Below are 18,877 nucleotides of genomic sequence, written 5' to 3' on the forward strand. Positions count from 1 at the left end.
TACTTAACTACTTTTTTTTAAGGCTTTGTATTTGTCATTTTCTTTTTAATTTAAAACACTTGATTCCCTGATAGACCTGAACTACAACAATGGCTTTATGAAAACCGAGAGCTGGCAGTAACACGTGTGTTTCCTTTTCAAGGTGGAGGATTTAATAAGTGTTGGTGAAAAGGAGGCCTGTAACCTGAGGCAGAAAGTGACGTTTCACGTGATCACGTCTGTGCTTGTCGGTTGCTGTTCATCTTTAAAGGAAACTCACTTTCCATTTGCGATGAGAGTCTTTGGTTTGTTGCAGAAAAAAATAAAGAAGTTGGAAAGTGTCATTACTGCAGTGGTAAGGAGCACAAAGTCTCTTGGAGAGTTGAGTGCTGAGGAGAGTGACCACTTGGCTGTTAGTCACAGCAAAGCCGGGACGACTGGGGCTGGGATACTGAGTCAGTGGATACTGGCTGGGTAGAATGCGGAGCAGCCTTAGGTAATGGTAGTGGATTAGATGGTTGCCTTGCTTTTGCAGAAAATTTAATTGAATTACAGAATTTCAAGGTTGCAAAGTTTTGTATCTGATGTTTGAATCCTTATTATTATCTTTATTGTATAGCTCTCCAAGTTATACTTAAGTACCTCGAGTGATGAATGTATCTCTTGGTATGTTAGTTCTTGAACAAAGTATTACTTCATTCTGTTGTTTACTAAAAACAGATCTTTTCTATTATTTTAATTTTTATATTACATTAGACTTGGCTTTCCGTTGCCTATTATTGTCTTCAACAGTATTACTAAGGAACGTGTTTTAGCTGTTTGTATTTTTACCTAGTAACACCTCTTTAAGATAACACAGTTATTGTTTTTTATATCTGCTGTGTATAATAGTATTTTGTTTTTATTTGTCCTCCAAACCTCAGAGGGCTCCTCATTAGAGGATTTTCTAAAAGAATAACATCTTTTTCATGTTTGTATATGCCCTCAGTATTTTAGAAGTTCTGGTCATAGCCATTTTTAGCTAAAGTTATGTATACTTTAAGAGAGTACACCCTCATATTTTAAAAAGTAGCCCAGATGGACCCTTTTTAACCTCCCACTTCTTTTTATCTTTTGTGAGGTATGATAACCTAAACTGCACTTGTTCCTAGTGTTCAAAGTGTGGTCAAATTGGCGTATTAGTATATATAAGCAGATAAAAGATTGCTTTTTGTTTAAATATCCTTTCTGAGGGTCATGAGTATCTTTTTGGCTATATGACAAACTGAGCCAATCAAACTCTTCCCTAAAGACATTATCTCAGAAGTGGTTTTGGATTGTTTTTCCTCCAGTTTACTGCTCTGCACTCACCTATACGTAGTCTCATTCGTCACTTTCCTGCATCTTTACTCACGTTCCCTTTTGGCATTTGCAGTAACGTTTTGCTCCTTGTTTAGATTCATCTGTAAATTTGGAGATTATACTGTATACTTTCTTCAGATTAGCAATAAAATTGTAAAATGAGAGTAGTCCCTTTAAGGATCTCTTGGAAATCCAGCTCCTCGTTGTTCTCTTTAGAGACCTTCCTGGTCATTCCTCCCCTTTATTTGATAAATACAACTTACATGAATAAAATTTTTAAGGTATGATGTTTAAGTAAAAATAGATAAAATGAAGCCATAGATAATGTATCTATGTCTTTTCTTGTGAATAGTGATAGATCTCTTTTAAAATCTGATGAAAGCTACTATTCCCCTTTCCACCAAAATGCATATGTAGATAAAATATTGCATATTACCCAAAGGGACTCATGCATCCCTGCAGTGCACCCACAGAACCCATGTTAAGAATCCTTTAAGTTTATACTGATTTTTGTTTCCTTTAACATTTCAGGAGATCCCCCCAGAATGGCATTGTGAGCTGATGTTAGACAGAGGCTTACCAGTGGAGTTATGGGCACATTACATAGAACAGCTGAACACGGGTCAGATGATTGCTGTGGAGGACTCTGTCTTACTTGTATTTGCACTAAAAAATTTTATTCATGCACTGAAGGTTCCTAAGTGTTTTTCTAAAGGTAAGCCACAACCTGTGAATCTTTTCAGTGTGATACTCTGGAAAACTGAATGTATTGACTCCATGATTATTCTTTGTCTTGATTGAAAAGTTTCCAGCAGCATATTCACCTAGGTTTATGCATTGTTTTTCTTTGTCTTCCTGTCCACATAGATGATAGATGGTGGAATCCTGAGCAACTGAAAGAAGAGAGCAGAGACTATCTGCACTTGCTTATTGAGCTCTTTGAGATTATACTCGCTGGTGCTGATGCCACTCATTTCAGGGTTCTCATGAAACTTTTCATAAAGGTATTAGGTTCATCCCTTTTAGACACACAGATAGTTTAAGAAGATGTTATAGATTATTTTAATTATGACAGTTCATACTTGGGAAAATGAAAGTAGACTTTTAAGCAGTGATGAGTATATGAGAATAAGCACAGCCTCTGTACAGCAGTATTGTGACCATGACATCTACCAGTAGATTGGACAGAGGTACACATTGCTGCATGCATACACATGCGTTCATTAGTCCCTCATTTTATTTAATAATGACAGCAGCCCGGTCAGTGTGGTTGATTTGGTGCCATTTTATAAATGAGAAAACATATATTCAGAGATGTTATATGCGCACAGCCACTCAGTTAAGGAATGTTGTCACAGGCATCAGTGACCCTTCCATCTTACTAAATTCAGTGGTCAGTTCTTCATTTTTCTAACTTGCTCTGTCAGCAGCATTTGGCACAGCAGAAGTTGATCACTGCATCTCTGAAGTGCTTTATTAATGAAGTTTCCCAGACACCACACTTGTCTGAGTTTTCCACTTAGTGTCCTTGTCTTTTGTTCAGCGTGTTAAAGTGCAGAATTATAGTGAGGCATCTGAATATCACTGTTCATTTATATCCTTGCCGGTTGGCTAAAGTACCAAATATAGAATAATTGTTAAGGGTCTGCTTAGACAAAGCAAAACATTTGCAATAAGTTATTTGCCGTCTGTAATTGTACATTAGTGAAAACAGGATTTGGAGCCAACTTACTTATTTTGTATAAGAATTAAACTTTTTTTTTTTTTCAAATTAGGTACATCTAGAAGATGTTTTTCAGTTATTCAAGTTCTTTTCTGTTTTATGGACCTATGGTTCTAGCCTTTCAAATCCACTCAATTGCAGTGTGAAAACAGTGCTGCAATCTCAAGCTCTTTATATGGGTTGTACAATACTGTCTTCTCAGAAGGCAAAGGATAAACACCAGCTTGTATCCACGTCTTCTCCAGGTATTGGAAGTAGCATATTCTGTATTGACCAACTGTTAATGCTTTCTCGCTACATGTTTATGTAGGTTGTAGATTAGAGAATCATAACTTTTCTTTATTCTTTTTGAAATAATTTAAAATGGACACACACAAATTTTTTCTGGTTACTTTTAAGTACTACTGTTAAGTTATAAATGGTAATTGCAGAAATTCATCGAACAAAAATATAATAATAAATATGGCTGACAACTATACATAGGGTTTTTTTGTTTTTTTTAATATGTAGGTTCTGGATATCTAGCTGTTCATTTTCTGAGCCCCAGCAGTCACAGAATTATATAGGGAAGTCAAATGGTCATAATACAATTCAGTAATCAGTTGACTGCTTATAAAATAGGCCTCTCAGTCCTCATGGTTTTATCCTTTTTATCAGGTATAAGTCATTTTCAGGTTGAGTTCTCGCTAATGAAGCATCCAAAGATAAAATTCTTATTTTTAATAGTGGTATTGCAAATTTTGTAAAAGATAGGGAATTTCATGAAGTTGATGAAAGTGATATTGAAAAAGGGATTGACTGACTTACAAAGCTACTGACAAATGAGAAGATCTGGCAGAATTAGACCAGATAATGATTGAAGATGAGATTAATGGATATGATCAGTGCTTCAAACTGGAATAATTTTGGTATCATTGGCCCTTGGGAAGTTTGAAGATGCCGTTGATTTATGTGTTTTCCCAGAATCATTCTTTATGAATGCACTGTGAAAGCAAAGTGAGTGATAATTCAGTTTTCTGTGAACAGTTTCTCAAGGCTTAACTTTTATTAGCTCCTAGAAAGAGTACATAATTATAGTTATAACAAAATTTTTGTTACACATGTGTTAAGATAGATTTAAAGTTTTAAGTTTTATTTACAGGATAAAATCCCATGAAAAGAATTTGTCCTCTACTACTCACCATAACATTTTAGTCCCTATTTTAGGTAGATTTATTGTTAGGAAGGTTTTTAGTTATTTTTGGATAATGAGAACTTCCTGTACCTTTTTTAACTTTAATTTTTCAATTGAGATGCCAATTATTAGCATCTTTCCATATTAATAAATTCAGAAATTTATCCTTTTATAAAATGCCTGAAGAGTATTTCATTGTGTGGAGGTAACAATTTATTAAAACCATTATCTACTGTTAAACAGTGGATTTTCAAAACCGAGCCCTAGGTGGTTCAGTGGTTAAAGTGATTGACTGCTAACCGAAAGGTTGGCAGTTTGAAACCACCAGCAGCTCCACGGGAGAAAGATGTGGCAGACTGCCTCTATAGAGATTTACAGCCCTGGAAACCCTGTGGGTCACTGTGAGTCGGAATTGACTTGACTGCAGTGGTTTTAAACTGTGGGTTTTCAAAAAGGTATATATATTTAGAGATCATAACTGTTCCACTTTTCTAATTAGATATGAAATACCCACTATGCTTTAACAGTAAAGGCAGTGGCCCCTGAGAAATATACGTCTCTGTCTATAAGTAGCAGGACCAAAGGACTTAACCGTTCCACTGGTATCGCTGCAGCACAGGTACCCTACTGACCCCTGCTGCCTCATCCTCTGTTCTCTTCCCCCCAGCCCTTTCCTAAAGTACGTCTGCATGTGTGCTACATAGACATGTCATGGTACTCCACTGAAAACAGGAGAGAGGCACCTTCTATGTGGAAGGTACCTTCCATTAGCGTCTCTAAGGGCCACTTTGTTATTGCACCTGCCCTCAGTGCTCTCACCTGGGATCCACAGCGAGCTTCTAGCCATACCTTGTCTGTGAGGAGTCTAGAGAAGTGTTGGCTGATGTTTTGATATATTTAGAAAAATGTAATGATGTTCAAAAGAAAAAGATACTGCCACTTTTTAATTAATGACTGGTATACAGTATTATATGAACTAAGTTTTTGTCAGTAGCTTGGGACTCTAACACCCATTTATTACATCTCTATGCAGCTAATATTCCTGCTCAGAGTCTTGCATATAGCAAGTCTTTGTTGAATGAATAAATAAAACTTGTTCTATCATTTGTAATACGGTGGCTGCCTTTACTTAGTAATTAATATAGTAAGTTTACTTGCATGTTTGAAAGCAAAACTCAAATTTTTATATAAAATACCCAATTTTAAATCTTAATAAAATTAGTTGGAGTCACATAGTTTTTTTTTTTTTTTTAAGGTAAGCAAAATGTACTTTATTTGGTTGATAAATCATCTAAAATTAACTTTTCCATAACCTAGCACATTGAGATCAATATTAATCTATTAGTTTTACTTTTCAAGAACATCTGAAAAGTTAAACTGCCTTGAATGAAAATAATAGTCTCCCATTGCTTTTTTTTTCCTCTCTCTTTTTTCCACATACATTTTAAAATAGAAAAGTTAGTAAAAGTTGATTGCTTAAATAATGTAGCTTTGACTTATATTGGGTGGTAGTACATTATTTGAACATGGTAACCATAGTAGTTAGTACTTTGAATTTGTCTCGAATTTGAATTTGTCTGCAAGCTCTGCTCCACTATACAAGGCATATTTAACAAATGTCTTGGCCTAAAGCTGCCCCCTGTGTGAATTCAACTTTCCAACAGTTTGTTTCTGATTTTGTTTTATAAATTAACCTTATAGAGACCAGAAATGATTTCCAGCTTCCATAGAGTGATCTGGGCTTCTCAGACAGATTTGAAAACTTGCCAAGCTTCTTTGATAGAATTTAAGACGCCAAAACTAAACCCACTGATTCCGACTCATGGCAAGCCCATGCGTTACAGAGTAGAACTTCTTCATAGGTTTTTCTGGGCTGTAATCTTTATGGAAGCAGATTGCCAAACTTGTCTTTTGTGGTACCACTGGGTGGGTTCGAACCACCAACTTTTAGGTTAGGAGTCGAGTGCAAATTGTGCCACCTAGGGACCTAGGATTTAAGAAGTGGCCTTCTTATTAAATTCTTTGGCTAAGATATATATGAAATGGATCATTTCTAGCAAAATATAAATTACCAGAATTTGTCCCAGAAGATAGAATGAAATAAAGCCTAAGTAACCAAATTACCATGAAAGAAGTATAGATATCTCTTTGTCCCAGAGATAGCTCTTCAAAAGAAACCCCAGTTCAGTTGGTCTCACAGATGTATTCTGCCAGAAACAGGTTATTCCAATGCTGTTTAACTGGATAGAGCATAGAGAGAGAAGGAAAGCTTCTAGGTTCTTTGTTTAAAAACAAGTATAATATTGACATGAAAATTGAGAAAGACAAAAACAAAACAATAGGCCATAATCGATAGGGGTGTTAATGCAAAAATCCTAAATAAAATAATTACAAATAGAATCCAGCAGCTTATTTGAAAAAAGAAACATTTGCCCAGTTAGAGTTCATTGCAGGAATACAAAATTGGTTCAATATTAGGAACTCTGTTGATATAATAGACCATTATCAATATTTTTTTTCTAAATTCTATTTATTTTGTTGTTGAGAATATACATGGCAAAACATACACCAATTCAGTAGTTTCTACATGTACAATTTAGTGACATTGGTGATATTCTTTGAGTAGTGCAACCATTCTTACCCTCCTTTTCAGAGTTGTTCCTCCCTCATTAACATAAACTCACTGCCCCCTAAGGTTCCTATCTACTCTTTCAAGTTGCTGTTGTCAATTTGATCCCATGTAGATAGTCTTAAAAGAGCATAATGCTCAAGGCAGACCTTTTTTACTAATTAAGCTAAACTATTGCTTGGTTTTAAAAATGGCTTCCGGGGGTGTTTTTGGTTTAAAGTTTAAAGATTATCTCAGGACAGTAGTTTCGGGGGTTCATTCACGCTCCATGGCTCCGGAAAGTTTGAAGTCCGTGAGAATTTGAAATTCTGTTTTTCATTTTCCCCCTTTTAATCAGGATTCTTCTATGGAATCTTTGATCAAAATGTTCAGTAATGGTAGCTGGGCACCATCCAGTTCTTCTGGTCTCATGGCAAAGGGTGCAGTTGTTCATGGAGGCAATTAGCCACACATTCCGTATCCTCCTATTCCTGACTCTTCTTCTTCCTCTCTTGCTCTAGGTGAATAGAGACCAACTGTTGTGCCTTGAATGGTCACTTGCAAGCTTTTAAGACCCTTGGGCACTATGCAGTGAACTAGGAGGTAGAACAGAAGCACTAAACGGGTTATGTCAGTTAACTGGGATAACTCATGAAATCATGACCCTGAACCTCCATATCAATATTTTGAAGGAGAAGAGCCATATAATCCTAGCCAAAGATCTGGAAAGGCATTAGATAAAAACCAGTAATTATTCCTAATTAAAATGACATCAAAGTAGAACTAACAAAATAAAAATATTTCTCAAACGCTAGCATTTTCACTGCGTAATTGGGGAAACAAAAGCATTCCCATTAAATTCAGTAACAAGATTGTTATCATCATCACTATTAATGAACATGGTTTTAGACAAATTTCAAATACTTAACGGATTATATGAATATGATAGAGCTGGCATTAATCCCACCAGATCCGTGGGATTATTGCATAGATTATTACATAGAACATCAGACTAGCCATCTGGAGATATTGAAAAGTTTGATCCCAACCTCATTCCTTACATAAAAATTTCACACTAATTAAACAGTTAAGATTAAAAAAAAGTAGCTCTAAGAAGAAGAAAACATGGGAGTGCATATGCGCTGTCTCTAAATATAGAAATAGGTACTTTTTTTAATGCACCTGGACTGTGGAGGGCCATTCTAAACAACATACAAAACCAGAAGGAAAATTTGACTATAAAATTTCTTCATGGAAAAATAAATTCAAAACAAATGTCAATCTGGGACAAAATAGTTACAAAGCAAGATGGACAGATGGCTAATTTCCTTTGCACACTTGTGCGAGGAGGTATGTACAGGGATGTTTGTTGCAACATTGTTTTAATGCCAAAAACTAGAAACAACCTAATATTCACCAGTAAGGTGCTATTTTAAAAACTGTGGAATATATAGTGCAGTACTATGCATTTAGAAAGGATGGTTTTATTTACATAGACATGTTTTGGAAAACTTTCAAATATAGAATACATTGAGATGTGATAGCAGTTAATGCAGAATTATGGTGCAGTGTAGTGTATATACTGTTCTCTCATTTGTGTAGAGGGAGTTTGAGTTGGGAGGAGAATTTTATTATATATCCTTTTTGTACTGTTTCAATTTTTAAAGATGTTACTTACATTTTTTTCCCTTTGGTTTTAGTAGTGATATCACTGCTCATTAATTTGGGAAGCCCCATAAAGGAAGTACGTCGGGCTGCCATTCAGTGTCTCCAGGCCCTCAGCCCAGTGCAGTCCGAGTTTCAGCTGATCATAGATTATTTGGTTCCTAAAGCAGAGGAGATCACCTCAGATGCCACCTATGTCGTTCAGGTAAACCCCATGTGCAAAGAAGATTGAGTGTGTGCACACCTGTGGGTATACATGAACGGTGTTCTCTTTTCTTGACATTTTTCTTTGTAGGGATTTTGATCAGCTAAGTCATTGAATTTAGAAACTTACATGTGAGTATCTGCACATGTTTCTCTGCCAGTTTTAAAAGGCAGCAGTACCATTGAGACTGAGTTAGAAGGAGTGTGGATATTACTTAAAAGGCAAATTTAAAAGATGTTTTCTGAAGAAATAAACAATAAGGAAGTAAAAATATTGCCTATATATTTCAGTTCTACTGTCTTTATTGCATAAAAGGCTAGCCTTTGGCTTTTTTGATAGTAAGCTAAATGTGGAGTTTTAAGAGGAAATAAAAAGTTACAATGTCACAACATTTGAAAAAGAATCTTCCATAATTAATACATTTGACCTTTGAAGTTCCTTAACCTTTATTAATCCCATTTTCTTTTTGGCATCCTAGGATTTGGCTACTTTATTTGAGGAACTACAGAGAGAAAAAAAAGTAAAATCTCATCAGAAGCTGTCTGAAACCTTGAAGCACCTACTTAACTGTGTATATAATTGCCCATCTTATATCGCAAAAGATTTGATGAAAGTACTGCAGCACGTCAACAGTGAGGTCTGTGTGATTTAAGTGAGGTCTGTGTGATTTAAGTGAATTGTACGTTCCATCTGGTGCTTCTAAAGGATTATTGTACCTACTCATATGAGGAAGACCTTTGCAAGAGTTATACATGTACACTCAGAAGTGATCGTTTTCTTACTGAATTTGGGAGGTAGATGAGTTGAGGTACAGGTTACAAAAAGCAAGTAGTGGTGAATTCATTTCAGTTTTAAAACTAAGTGTGTCTAATCACTAATTAGATTTTAAATAGATTTAAAAATCACATAAGGAAAAATGGTCAGGATGCACTGCTGAAAGAAGTATTGGCTGGTGTGTATTTTTCAAGTGAAAATCGTCAGAAGGTAATATATTGGGGCCTAAGGGTCTGTGGCTGAACCTAAACTCTGAACATTCCAAAATTATCTGCTGGGTTTTTAAATGTATCTGTTTGTATGTTTTTCTGGGGGTGAAAATCCATAACTTCCATTATGTTCTCAAGGAAGACTGTGATATAAAAGAAAAGTTATGAAACACTTCTTTACATGATGATATGTGCTGGTCAGCAGAGGAAAGATCTATCATCCTAGTGTCCCAGAAATGCCTCTGCTCTTCAATTTTGGACCAGCTGCAGACTTGGAGACCTATAATGGGATAAAATGGAGTGAAGACCATTTGATTGTGTTTTCCTGGTGGAAGCAGTCATGGCATTTATCAGCTCAGTGTTATCTGTGGTATAGTTTAGACTAGAAGTCAACAAACTTTTTCTCAAAAGGACCACACAGTAAATATTTTAGGAGCCCTGGTAGTACAGTGGTTGAGCGCTCGACTGTGAACCAAAAGGTCGGCGGTTGAAACCTACCAGCAGCTCTGCATCGGTGAGGGGGTTGGGGGGGGTGACGACTTGGTGATCTGCTCTCGTAAAGATTACAGCCTACGAAACCCTATGGGGCAGTTCTACTCTGTCCTGTAGGGTAACTATGAGTCGGAATTGACTCGAGAGCACACAACAACAACAAACAGGCCATACGGTCTGTATTGCAAGTACAAAGCTCTACCATTGTAGCTCGAAAGCAGCCGTAGACAGTGTATAAATGAATGAGCGTGGCTGTGTTTCATAAAACACTGATTTACAAAAACAGGTGGACAAGCCATAATTTGCTGACCTTTGATTTAGTTTTTAAAGAGTACACATGCATAATTGAATTAATGTTAACTATATCAAGTTGGAAACATTGCTTGGGGGAGCGTACAATATATTAGGCAAGGCTAAATTTATTTTTAGACTCTAAAAATCTAATTTCTATTTTCTGTTCTCAAAAAGTTTTGAGGAACACTCCCAAGAGTCTTTCTCTGCTCTTTGAATGATTTAGGGCTTTTGAACATTACAGACGGAACTATCAGAGAAGAGTTGAGTATGTCTTAATGTGAATTAAGAGATAGTCATTATTTTTTTTTTACTTCAGGCTAACCTCTACTCCTGCAGCACACTGTCTTTGGATGTCTTTAAAAGCAAGCAGAAACCTTTATCAGTATAGGTAACTGCATATTTAACTATTTACTAAGAAGTTTTTCAAACTTTAGGTAGTGCTTTCTCACCTGTTGCCAATGGTTGAAAAACTGCTAGAAAAGGTCCAGAAGGAGCCTATAGCTGTCCTGAAAGACGAGGCCATTGTTTTATATCTCACTCTGGGAAAATACAATGAATATTCAGCTTCGCTTTTACATAAGGACCCAGTGAGTCTAGATATATTCATGAAAGCTGTGCACACAACAAAGGAACTTGTCACAGGAATGCCAACCATTCAGATCACAGCCCTCGAAAAGGTGAGTAAGTTCTTGCAGAAACTAAAGCATTTTCAGTCATTAAAAAATGTGTAATGTCACTGGTGGACTGGATGTGTTCTAAAGGAACATGCTATATTTGACCCATTTTGCAAAACTGAATGTTGTGCATGGGCAATTAAAAAGAATTGCATTAGAATTGACAGAATAAAATGGGGAATAATTTTATATTTTGAGGGAGAATTTGATAAGGGTGTATTACAAAGATCGTTGTTGGAGTTCAAGTTTGTTCATTGAGTTCAATTGCCTTTTTTACACTTCTAGATTACGAAGCCATTTTTTGCAGCTATATCAGATCAAAAAGTTCAGCAGAAGCTTTTGGGAATGCTGTTTGATTTGTTGGTGAACTGTAAAAATACACATTGTGCTCAGACTGTTGGCAGTGTTTTTAAAGGGGTGAGTTGCAAACTTTCTGTAATTTGTTCATTAGTGTGTAGTCTCTTCCAAGTAGCGCAGTGTGTTTAAATATTCTCCGTTTTACAATACTTTTAAAAAGTCAAATGTTACCATTAACAAGAATCATGGAAAAGTAGGTCATAGAGAAGTACAAAATCAAAATTAAAAGTATTTACCCTCATTTTTATTGCATGAAATATTTATAATTTAAACTAGATAGGAGGTGTGTGTATGCACATTTGTATGTGCATGAGTGTGTGTGTGTTTGGATTGTACTTATGCTAGGTGAGCTCTACCTGTTTTACGTAAAAAATAGGAATGAGTGAGTGGCTCAGTGTTCAGCTAGGTTGGGAATTACTCTACGTGATTTAAATAGTTGCATAATGGCACATATATGATGGAATTGAGAATCTGCTCATTGGTTTTATATGCATATTGAAACCTAACTGTATTATCAAAATAGCCACTTGAAGAATTCATGTCTGCAAGTGCTATGTTGGGTTTTTTTTAATACCCTCTCCCAGTTTTCTCTTTTCTCATTCTTGTTTTTAAGGAAGCTTGTAATTAGGTAGTAGAATCAAATAGTGGGAAGAATGAGCCCTCAGTTGAGTGAACCTTATTATGGGATAATTTCTGAAAGGAATGTGGGAAAAAATGAGAGAAGCTCTCAAAGATAACAGCATATGTTTCACAGGCTTTGGGCACAGTGCTAATTAAATGCTGATTGAATTGAGTTAATATTTAGCCCAAAAGGGGACATTCTAAAGCATTTGCAAGGAAAGCGTTAATCAGAGTTCCTCCATCTCAGTAGATAGCCAGCTAGAGGGTAGATGAGATCTTTGTTAGACATTCCATAGCAGCCAGAGGTAAGGTTGACCTGAAATGCAAGGCAGCTGCATTTTTCTGTATACAGATTATTTTGATTACCAAAATACAAGAAACACCGTTTCTTACACTTTGTGACAATAAATGTACACCATATGATGAAATAAATACATGCTGATATGAGTAGATTTCCAAGATACAAATCAAGATACAGAACGTTATGTATACATGCAATTTTTTAAAAAATCTTTATATGCAGCTCTTGGAATATGGAAAATTTCCCAAAGGATACATTTGAAATTGTTGACGATATTTATTTGCCTTTGGGGAATGGGCTGAACTCTATAGAGTGGTAGGGAGAGAGAAAATAAATAGGTGAATGCAAAACTTTTCATTGTGTTTCTTTTAATCAGTATTTATTACTCTAATTTTGTCCCATGGGATTGTATCATCAACTATTCTTACTTTAATATTTTAGATTTCTGTTAATGCTGAACAAGTCAGAATAGAACTGGAGCCACTGGATAAAGCTAAATCCTTGGGCACAATTCAGCAAACAAGAAGACAAAAAATGCAGCAGAAGTAAGAGTATGAATGCAATAAGAACATGCTGTTGTTCTCCAGGACCTGGAATGTTACAAAACCATTGTGACTTTTTAATATCTATCACTTTGGCATAATAGGGCATGATAGTTTTTATTTAACTTTATAGTGTTTGCTTTTTCCAACTTTTTATCTGATCTGTTTTCCAGGAAATCGCAAGATCTAGAATCTGCTCAGGAAGTGGAAGGTTCTTATTGGCAAAGAGTAACCCTCATTCTAGAATTACTGCAGCACAAAAAGAAACTCAAAAGTCCTCAGATATTGATACCAACTCTTTTTAACCTGCTTTCAAGGTAATGATGCTTAGCTTTGACCTGAGACAGAATAGGATTTTAATTCTTGCCAATCTTATTTCGTTTAACTTTCTCTTTTCATCATACTCTTTTTTGCTCAACTAGTCTATAAAATCAAGCAATTTAAGTACTGTAGTTGAAAGATTAAAAGAACAGGTTTAGGTACCCATTGTCAGTGCCCCAAACTGATCGTCATTCTTCATTACGTAGGAAATGTCCTTTTAAAGTTGAATGCCATGACCCTGAGAAGACTGCGTAGTCTTTTGGGGCATTGTTACTTGTATTTAAAGATACAGAGTGACACCTGCTGTATTTTTTAGGTATAAAGTCTTAGCAGATATCTCTAGGGTATGCCATTGAATTGTGGAATATGTACTTCCATCTGAAAAACAAAGTAATTCTCAAGGTTTTCCTCGAAGATTCCATATAGGCTGATGGAATTTGACATAAGCACTGGCCTATATGAGAAAATGTAGACTTATATAGTTATGTTTAATGTTAGTATTTAGTTGTTCCTTATTTGATATGAATTCTGAGCAATGGTCATGATATGACGCTGAAATTGTACAAGTTTTTCATTTTCTATTATCTCTTTTCCGGGGGGTCTGAAGATGTTTAGAACCTTCGCTGTTGGAGCAGGGGAATATGGAATACACCAAACAATTAATTCTTAGTTGTCTGCTCAACATCTGCCAAAAACTCTCTCCAGATGGTGGCAAAATACCAAAAGGTATATCGTTTGATTGAAGGAAAAGGTAAAACAATGATCTGCTTTGGGTGTAAATGTACCTCCCACTTACACATTTTTTAATTTTTTTTTTTTAATTTCTCACCACTGTAGATATTCTAGATGAGGAAAAATTCAATGTGGAATTGATAGTCCAGTGCATCCGCCTTTCTGAGATGCCTCAAACCCATCATCATGCCCTTTTACTACTGGGTACTGTTGCTGGAATATTTCCCGTAAGTATTAATGAGTTAACACTTCAGCAGAAATCTCAGGTATTTTCTTTCTTCCATGGAAGTGCAGAGGCACTTAATGGTTTAAATTCAGTTGGCTTTGAATCATACAAATCTCAACCCTTTCTCTTAATAGCAGGACAATATGAGCAGGCTGATCTTGCTAAACTTCAGTTCCCTTTTTGTAAAGTGGGGATGGTAGAAATCTTCTTCATAGGATTGTAGCGAGGATTTGATTGGATAACCTATGGTTAGCACTTGGCACGATGCCTGGCACACTGTAAGTGGTAGTGAGTATTAGTGTTATTTGGGAAAAGATAATGCCCCAGTAATCCTCAGATAGGTCAGACTGAGAGCTGTAGGCTGCTTTAGATAGCTGATCCTTCTAAACAGCTTTCAACAGTGACTTAAAGAAAACTGATTGTAAACTACCTCCATATCTACTGCCTTCGAGTCGATTCTGACTCATAGCAACTCCATAGGGTTTCTGAGGCTTTTGATCTCCGCGGAAGCAGACTACCACAGCTTTCTCCTCGGAGCCACTGGTGGTTTCGAACCACCAACCTGTCGTTTAGCAGTCCATTACTTTAACCACTGTGCAACCAGGGCTCCTTTGTAAACTACCTCAGTTAAAGAAATCATGTCCCTTATGTAAAAAAGATCATTTAAAAAAGAGATTTAAACTCTTTTCCTCTTAGAGAGTTAGAACACAGGTTCTCCATGAGCTCTAGGGTTCATTTCATCTGTGGAAATCATGTGCAAAATTTTATGTGTGGGGGATTTTCTTTTCTTTAAAAGTGCACAGTTCAGTGGTTTTAGTACGTTCACAAAGTTGTGCAGCCATCACCACTATCTAATTTCAGAACATTTTCATCACCTCGGAAAGAAACCCTGTATCCATCAGCAGTCACTCCCGTTCCCCCCTCCCCCCAGTCTCTGGCAACCATTAATATGCTTTCTGTCTCTATGGATTTATATACTTTGGACATTTCATATAAATGGAATCATGTAATACGTGGGTTTTTGTGTCTGGCCTCTTTCACTTGGCGTGTTTTAAAGATGCATCCATGTTATAGCATGAATCAGTACCTCATTCCTTTTTATGGCTAAATAATATTCCATCATGTGGGTATATCATATATTGTTTATCAGGGATTCATCAGCTGATGGACTTTGGGTTGTTTTCACCTTTTGGCTCTTATGAATAATGCTGTTATGAATATTCATGTACAAGCTTTTGTATGTACATAGGTTTTCAGTTCTCTTGGGTTTATATCTAGGATTGGAATTGCTGGATCATGTGCTAACTCTGTCTGACTTTTGAGGAACTCCCAGAGTTATTTTTCAAAGTGGGTGCACCATTTTCACTCCCACCAGCAATGGATGAGGGTTCCAGTTTCTCCACATCATTGCCACACTTGTTATTTTCTGTCTTTTCGATAATAGCCAGCCCAGTGGGTGTGAAGTGGTATTTCATTGTGACTTTGATTTCTGTTTCCCTAATAACTAATGACTTTGAGCATGTTTTCATGTGCTTATTGGCCATTTGTATATCTTTGAAGAAAGGTCTTTTCAAATCCTTTGCTCATGTTTTAATTGGGTTATTTGCCTTTTTATTGTTGTAATGAATCATTGATATTGGCGTATTTAAAATAGAAAATATTGATAGTTTTTTTTTTTGCAGGATAAAGTTCTACACAATATCATGTCTATTTTTACATTTATGGGAGCCAATGTCATGCGTCTAGATGATACTTACAGTTTTCAAGTTATTAACAAGACAGTAAAAATGGTTATTCCAGCGCTTATTCAGGTAAGCTGTCTTTATACCATCATTAGTATTTTTTTTTAATCTTTCCAAAAATTTTCAAAGTATGAAATTCAAGTAGTAGTAAATATACAGCATTAAAAAAGCCTTTAGGAAATGCTCAAGTACTTGTACCTCTTAAATTTTAGAATGATGAAGCTAAGGAGCAGTCTTAGAAATCATGCCTTCTCCAGGAATATGAATAAACATGCATAGCTGGTCCTGCTGTGCTGCAAGGGTATAAATATAAAACTGTCTTATTATCCTGACAAAGCAAATTGACCTTTGCTGGGTATTTCAGAACATTGCATCAATTTCATGGTAATATCCTTTTGTGGTATTTTGTCTTATCCAATTTCATTGTAATATCGTTAATGTTCTCAAGATAGGATGTTTCAGAGCTACAATGGCAGATTTGTTAATATGCAGTTCAACAGCCATTTACCAGTTGTTCTAAGAGCTAAGTACTCAAAGAGATAAGTGACACTTAGTCTCTACCATTAAGGAGTAATCAATTTGAAACTAAAAAGTAGCCTCAGTGGTAAAGATATTGGTTGTCTACTTGAGTTTTATGTTTATACTCATATGTTGTTAATGTCTTTTCTCATACTGTCAACCATTCCTGGGATGCCATGTTCAGCAAGTAATTACTGAGTACCTTCTCCTTTAAGTCTTGGTATTAGGATTCTGTGCATCCAGTATTGGCTAGTACAGGACATATACATAAAAAGGAAAATACCTATGCTTTAATTTGATAGGTGCCAATGGAATAAGTAAATGCTGAAAAGTTCAGAATAGGGAAAAGCCCACGTGGGCCAGGATGACCAGAAAAGTTTTGTAGGAAGTAGCATTTGAACTGGTGTGAAGGGAAGATAGGATTTGCTCAGTGAGTTGGCGGAGTCCATAGCCTGAGAAGTGGCGTGGTCTAGGAACGTGCATGGTATGTTTAAAGGATGTAACGTGCTTGTTTGGCAAAGAGCAGAGAGTTGAGGTAGGTGGAAGAAAAAGGTGTTAATTTAGTATTCATTCATTCATTCAAGTATTTATGTATGTGTTTAACAAATATATTTGGAACACCAGTACCAGAGTAAAACAGTTTGAATTTTATTCTGACAGCAATAGGGTGTATTCTCTGCTTATGGAGATTATGCCTGTTCCTCTTGAGGCCCCACGTAAGTCCTGGTTGATCTGTGTGGCCCTCTCAGACTGCCTGAGAGCAGACTCGCTGTCAGTGCCACAGGTTTGGCACTTGCCGTTTACTGCTTCCTGCCGTCATCTTTTCACGTATCTTGTTTCAGACAGATCATAAATCTCTTTGGGGGCAGGCTCACATCTTATTCTTCATATTCCCCTCATGGCCAGACAGTGCGTAGGACATAATGGATACTCACTGAATATTTATTGATAGGTCTTTGCTTATCAAAAGTCTTTTGATGACTTTTTTTTTGGTATGTCTCAAGGCCTTTTTTCGTTCACTTGAAGCTCATTTTGTGGTGGGTTATTTGCTCTTATTCATTGTCCTGCCTGCTGTTTTGCAGTCTGATGGTGGAGACTCTGTAGAAGTCACAAGAAACATTGAAGAAATCGTGGTAAAGATCATTAGTGTATTTGTGGATGCGCTGCCACATGTTCCAGAACACAGGCGCCTGCCCATCCTTGTTCAACTTGTTGACACACTAGGTGCAGAGAAATTCCTCTGGGTCCTCCTCCTGTTGTTCTTTGAACAGTACGTCACTAAAACGGTGCTGGCAGCTGCCTATGGAGAAAAGGTCAGAATAGAGGATGAGGTGGTAAAAGGGAAACGGTTATGGTTCACACAAGTTTTGTGATACTTTCCAGTTTAAATATGGGGCTGGTTATATACATTATCTGACAGTGCTTGCTCAGAACCTTTTGTTTATTTTTTTGCATTCTTTAAAATTGCTTTCAGAGCCTGTGGCACTCTGAATATCCTCAGTAGCAGCAAAACATCTTCTGAAGGTGATTTGACTTTTCTAAGAATAAAGTCTGATGCCATGTTAGGTGATTTTATTTTTAAGCCCAACAAGACATGGCTGTAAAGTAATTAAACTATGGTATATTTCTTAAAAGTGATTTTGAAGACACTTGGTGTTGTAAACATGTTTTGGACAGTATCAGCATCATTGAAGTCGGTTAAGCCATGAGGTGATACATTTCAAGGACTATGCTTAGATTGCTTCTTAGTCAACCTGGGATCTAGTAGTAGATCTAGACCTACTCAAAGTAAACTAGTATATTCAGTTCTGCTAGAAACCGTAATGCAAATATATGGGAGTGGTGCCCTCGTAATTCTCATAAATTGGCTCTTTTATGTAAGGAGCTCCATATCTGTTATGTATCTGGTGATATATATGACCGTAAGGAACAGTATGTAGTGACTTTACACGTTAAGGAGTATTTTATAAATGTTTCCCCTTATTTGTACTTATTAATTAGTGTAAATTCGAAAGGTTCTGTATTATTACCTTTTCTCTTCTCCGTACAGGATGCTGTATTAGAGGCAGACACTGAATTTTGGATTTCAGTCTGTTGTGAATTTAGTGTCCAGCATCAAATACAAAGCTTGATGAATATCCTTCAGTATTTAACAAAGCTGCCAGAGGAAAAAGAAGGTAAGTGTTTGTTGTGATAAGCAATGCAGGTTAGCGTTCAAACCCATGGTATGGGTTTAAAAGGACTTCTTTTTTTTTTTTTTTATTCAGGTGAAGGCTTACAAAACAAATAGTTTCTCATGAAACAGTAGTACACATATTGTTTTATGACATTGGTTAACAACCCCACAACATGTCAACCTTCTCCCTTCTCGACCTTTT

At 36.3% G+C, this 18,877-nt stretch overlaps 2 protein-coding genes across 3 annotated transcripts in view; one reads left to right on the top strand and one right to left on the bottom strand.

Annotated features, from left to right (window-relative positions):
• The window catches only part of HEATR1 (HEAT repeat containing 1), a 57,528-nt gene that overhangs the window by 22,481 nt on the left and 16,170 nt on the right, over positions 1–18,877 (top strand). Inside the window, exons 17-31 of one of the 2 annotated variants that reach the window (XM_023727988.1) lie at positions 143–334; positions 1,852–2,035; positions 2,188–2,324; positions 3,096–3,288; positions 8,529–8,695; positions 9,174–9,332; positions 10,899–11,141; positions 11,424–11,555; positions 12,859–12,962; positions 13,133–13,276; positions 13,888–14,006; positions 14,118–14,239; positions 15,921–16,049; positions 17,582–17,812; positions 18,550–18,676. In XM_023727988.1, the coding sequence (XP_023583756.1) occupies positions 143–334; positions 1,852–2,035; positions 2,188–2,324; positions 3,096–3,288; positions 8,529–8,695; positions 9,174–9,332; positions 10,899–11,141; positions 11,424–11,555; positions 12,859–12,962; positions 13,133–13,276; positions 13,888–14,006; positions 14,118–14,239; positions 15,921–16,049; positions 17,582–17,812; positions 18,550–18,676 (2,383 nt within the window). Of the gene's footprint in view, positions 1–142; positions 335–1,851; positions 2,036–2,187; positions 2,325–3,095; positions 3,289–8,525; positions 8,696–9,173; positions 9,333–10,898; positions 11,142–11,423; positions 11,556–12,858; positions 12,963–13,132; positions 13,277–13,887; positions 14,007–14,117; positions 14,240–15,920; positions 16,050–17,581; positions 17,813–18,549; positions 18,677–18,877 lie in introns of both variants that reach the window. The other variant, XM_004372794.3, reaches the window with a different exon arrangement.
• Positions 17,678–18,877, bottom strand: part of LGALS8 (galectin 8) — a 49,123-nt gene continuing 47,923 nt past the window's right edge. Inside the window, exons 12-13 of the transcript XR_002823471.1 lie at positions 18,530–18,657; positions 17,678–17,799 (exon numbers count right to left, since the gene is read on the bottom strand). The gene's annotated coding sequence lies outside the window, so the exon portion shown is untranslated. The remainder of the gene's footprint in view (positions 17,800–18,529; positions 18,658–18,877) is intronic.

Source organism: Trichechus manatus, unplaced genomic scaffold (assembly GCF_000243295.1).
Source record: "Trichechus manatus latirostris isolate Lorelei unplaced genomic scaffold, TriManLat1.0 scaffold00021, whole genome shotgun sequence".
In the NCBI taxonomy this organism is placed as follows: Eukaryota; Metazoa; Chordata; class Mammalia; order Sirenia; family Trichechidae; genus Trichechus; species Trichechus manatus.